This window comes from Nansenia antarctica, assembly GCF_963989245.1.
Source record: "Nansenia antarctica genome assembly, chromosome: 15".
Taxonomy (NCBI): domain Eukaryota; kingdom Metazoa; phylum Chordata; class Actinopteri; order Argentiniformes; family Microstomatidae; genus Nansenia; species Nansenia antarctica.
The window spans coordinates 16,745,409-16,749,840 of NC_137685.1; the positions used below are offsets into that span (position 1 = coordinate 16,745,409).

At 48.2% G+C, this 4,432-nt stretch overlaps 1 protein-coding gene across 1 annotated transcript in view; it reads right to left on the reverse strand.

Annotated features, from left to right (window-relative positions):
- Window positions 1–3,505, reverse strand: part of LOC308171194 (neuronal acetylcholine receptor subunit alpha-4-like) — a gene marked incomplete at its 3' end in the record, with an annotated part of 6,345 nt that extends 2,840 nt beyond the window's left edge. Inside the window, exons 1-5 of the mRNA XM_080546046.1 lie at window positions 3,377–3,505; window positions 2,598–2,642; window positions 2,368–2,477; window positions 703–919; window positions 1–316 (exon numbers count right to left, since the gene is read on the reverse strand). The exon at window positions 1–316 is cut by the window's left edge and continues 382 nt beyond it. Of these exons, the coding sequence (XP_080402172.1) occupies window positions 1–316; window positions 703–919; window positions 2,368–2,477; window positions 2,598–2,627 (673 nt within the window). The 5' untranslated portion in view covers window positions 2,628–2,642; window positions 3,377–3,505. The remainder of the gene's footprint in view (window positions 317–702; window positions 920–2,367; window positions 2,478–2,597; window positions 2,643–3,376) is intronic.
- Window positions 3,506–4,432: the final 927 nt, after the last annotated feature.

Here is a 4,432-nt window from a genome sequence, read left to right on the forward strand (position 1 = left end):
TCAGCGGGATGACCAGCGAGGTGGAGGGGATGATCTCGGTGATGAGGAGGAGGAAGACGGTCAGGGAGAGGAGGACGGAGATGCACAGGGTGATCTTCTCCCCGCAGTCGGAGGGCAGGTAGAAGACCAGCACGGTCAGGCAGGAGATGAGGAGGCAGGGGACGATGAGGTTGATGGTGTAGAAGAGAGGGAGCCTCCGGATGAGGAAGGAGTAGGTGATGTCGGAGTAGACCTCGTGGCAACATTCGTACTTCTTGATGTTGTAGTTGGCCACGGCGCTGACGAGCACCCACTCGCCGCTCTCCCAGTAGTTCATCTGCGGTCCGGAGAGAGGGCAGGGAGAGAGGGAGAGATAGGAAGGGAGGGAGGGAAAGAGAGAGAGAGAGAACAAAAGAGAAAGAAAGCAAGAGAGAGAGAGAGATGAGAAATGATAAAGGCATTCCGTTCATATTTACCCATAACAGACAATGTGTCCTCAACGTCACAGCCTGGAATGTAATGACAGGGGAAAAGAGCAGAATTCTCACCTGGTCCATGGTGCTGGCCACCCACCTGGGCCACGGTGCTGGTCACTCACCTGGACCACGGTGCTGGTCACTCACCTGGACCACGGTGCAGGTCACTCACCTGGGCCACGGTGCTGGTCACTCACCTGGACCACGGTGCTGGTCACTCACCTGGACCACGGTGCTGGCCACTCACCTGGTCCACATTGCTGGCCATGCTGACCAGGTCGATCTTGGCTCTGTCGTAGGTCCACGAGCCGAACTTCATGGTGCAGTTCTGCTGGTCGAAGGGGAAGAAGGTGACGTCGATGCTGCAGGAGGACTTGTAGATGGCCGGGGGGACCCACTTTATCCAGCCGTCGTGGAAGAGGTGGGCCTTGGTCAGGTGGGTGACAGTGAAGTCACCGTCGGCACTGGAGAGGAGAGAGAGGGGAGACAAACCAATCACACATGTACTCAGTGGTGTAGTCTAGTTTTTTCTAGTGGGTATACTGTGATTTTCCACTCCCAGCCTCATATCGTTCATTTCGGAAGGCCATAAAAATGAATATGCGCCCCCTGTCTAACGTTATATAATTAAATCTTATAAGGCTGATCTGTGCATGATAGTGCTGCATTTTGACATATTTCATGTTACATCTCCACCCGTTGATGGTATATGACGCTATAGTCAGTCCCAATGGTCCAAAAGTCAAGTGCTTTGTAACACAGACGGGGTGACTTTTATGAATGAAAGTGAAAGTTCTGTCACAAAACGCTGTTACATATCCTCACACATTTTTAAGTGGGTATACGGAAATCCTTGGCCTTTCCTAGTGGGTATACGGCGTAGTCCTGCGTATCACGTAGACTACACCACTACACCACTCATCCATGCATTTGTTTCGAGTAGACTTGATTATTGTAATGGTCTACTAACAGGCCTATCTAAAGGAGCTGTTCGTAAATTGCAGCTCATCCAAAACGCCGCTGCTAGGGTCCTAACAAAAACAAAGAAATTTTAACACATTACACCAATCCTGAGATCCCTGCACTGGCTACCAGTCTCTCAGAGAATTGAATTCAAAATCCTCCTAATTACATACAAATCACAAAATGGTCTTGGACCAAAATACATATCAGATCTCCTCCCACCCTATATTCCCGCAAGGTCCCTAAGGTCAGCTGAGACAAATCAGCTAATATTTCCAAGAGTAAAAATAAAACACGGTGCAGCAGCTTTCAGTCACGCTGCTGCATGCTCCTGGAACAAACTCCCTGAAGAAATCAAACCTAAGGCCCAAACCTTTAAAATATTTAAATCTAAGCTAAAAACCTTCATGTTTTGCACCAGTTATGATTAAACACAAACACTTCTATCAATGTCTTTTTTCCATTAACTATTGTCTTTTTAAATATTTTATCTATTTACTTCTTATATTTGCTTTTATTCATTGTAATTTGTATTTTCTTATGCTCCTCTTGCTGTATTTTTAAATAATGCATGTAAAGCACTTTGAATTGCCCCTGTTGTATGAAATGTGCTATACAAATAAACTTGCCTTGCCTTGCCATGTACTGTACATTCAAGCTACAGGCACGTTTCGATTGGAGTGAGATTGTATGCAGATGGAGAGGTGGAGTATCTTAACTCCATGGTTAGTATGTGGATGGAATGTATATGTACAGCATTCTGTATTTAGGGTATTTGGATGGAGTTTATGTCTATTAGGGGAGGCTGGTTGAGGCATCAGCTACCTCCACCACACCAGCCTTCCCTGATATGTATATACTATCATGTATTTGAGGGTGGTGGGTAGCCTGGATGTTGGGGGCTATAGTGCATCAATAATGACACTTTGGGGTGAAAACCTAAACGTACTTGTTGTACAGAACGATGTCCGGTCTCCAGATGAGCTGTGAGGGGATCCTCATGGACGTGATGTTTTCATATTCTCTAGGGTTCCACCTCAGTTTGTAGTCGTACCACTCCTGAAAGAGCAGAACCAACAGTAACAGTATGGCAACAAACAGACACCTCGACACCAAATCGCTGCCCAAAAACTGCTATCGTCGACAGTATCCATAATGATCCAATGGAGAGATACTCACTTGTTTCACCCAGACATTTGTGGTCATCATTTGATTTTTCTCGTCCTTGGAGAAAAAGAACAATGAGACAGATCTTTATTGCATTTTGTTATGATGAGGTAGGCTTCGAAAGTTGGTCTACTCTAATAAAGCATATTCATCATAATCAAGGTAGGACATAGGACACAAATTATATATTTTTAAAAATCATGTTATACAACAGTTAGTTCCGAAGTTATTTGATTGGAGAAGAGGCATGAGTGCCGATATACAGTATAACAGCCTGGGACTTTTAACTATGTATCACTCAGCTGAACAGGTGTTCTATTAAATTACCATTAATTAGACTACATTGTCTCATCCAACGGGGTGGAAATGCCAGCATTCTGAAGTTAATTATTTACCTTTGGTTATTATAGCGCCACCTATGGTCTAATCATGGTCATTCTTTCTGCCATAGTTACTGATGCTCTCTAGTTGTGGCATGCAAATTCATAGCATTTTTTGGTCAGGGACTTTTTGAGCTATTTGACCAAAGCGAGGAAAAGAATAATAATAAGAAGTAAACCACCAATAACAATACTGTTCCTTCCTACTACGTAGTCCTAATTCTTACTTCTTCTAGCATTACTAGCCCCTGGCCCTAGCATAGATTACTTTGTCTTGTGATGACTAGACGTTTCACTTACTTAGACAAATATATTTGTTGTAAGTTGCTTTGGATAAAGACGTCTGTGTAAATGCCAAAAGCGTCAATGTAAATATCACAGGAGTGAAACCAATGGTTCATTGTCCCTCACCACGTCGATGAGCTGAGCGATGGACAGGCCGAAGCGTACACTGACCACGTCGGTGGTGTTAGCGACGGGCCGCACTAGCTTGTTGTAGCGGCTGAAGAGAGTGTTCAACAGCCTGTCCTCCGCCTGAGCCCTGGCCCCGGGGTGGGAACACTCTGGAGGAGGGGAGGGGGGGAGGGGGGAGGGGGGAGAGGTGGGAGAGGGGAGGAGGGGGATTAGGGGAGGGGGGAGAGGGTGGGAGAGGGGAGAAGGGGGAGTAGGGGAGGGGGGAGAGGTGGGAGAGGGGAGGAGGGTAGAAGGGGGAGTAGGGGAGGGGGGAGAGGGGAGGTGGGAGAGGGGAGGAGGGGGGAGAGGTGGGAGAGGGGAGGAGGGTAGAAGGGGGAGTAGGGGAGGAGGGTAGAAGGGGGAGTAGGGGAGGGGGGAGAGGGGAGGTGGGAGAGGGGAGGAGGGGGGAGAGGTGGGAGAGGGGAGGAGGGTAGAAGGGGGAGTAGGGGAGGGGGAGAGGGGAGGTGGGAGAGGGGAGGAGGGGGGAGAGGTGGGAGAGGGGAGGAGGGTAGAAGGGGGAGGGGGGAGAGGTGGGAGAGGGGAGGAGGGTAGAAGGGGGAGTAGGGGAGGTGGGAGAGGGGAGGAGGGGGGAGAGGTGGGAGAGGGGAGGAGGGGAGAGGTGGGAGAGGGGAGGAGAGTAGAGGTGGGAGAGGGGAGAAGGGTAGAAGGGGGAGTAGGGGAGGGGGGAGAGGGGAGGAGGGTAGACGGATGTTGTTTGGGATGAGTAGGATGATGAGGAGAATTAGGGGGAGAAACAAGGGGGAGGAAGAGAGACAGAGATACAGTCGGAAATGAGAGGAAGATGGAAGATGGAGGGATGTGAAGAGGGGAAGGAGAAAGGAGTGATTTTAGAGGGAGGGGGAAGAGGGAGAGAAGGAAGAAAAACAAACATTATTTTACATACAATTACACATCACACGTAAACATACATGATTCATTGTAAAGTGTATATGCACTTTAACCTGCTTTGATTGTTTTACTAACAACACAGTACACGCTTCATGGTTCAATCCC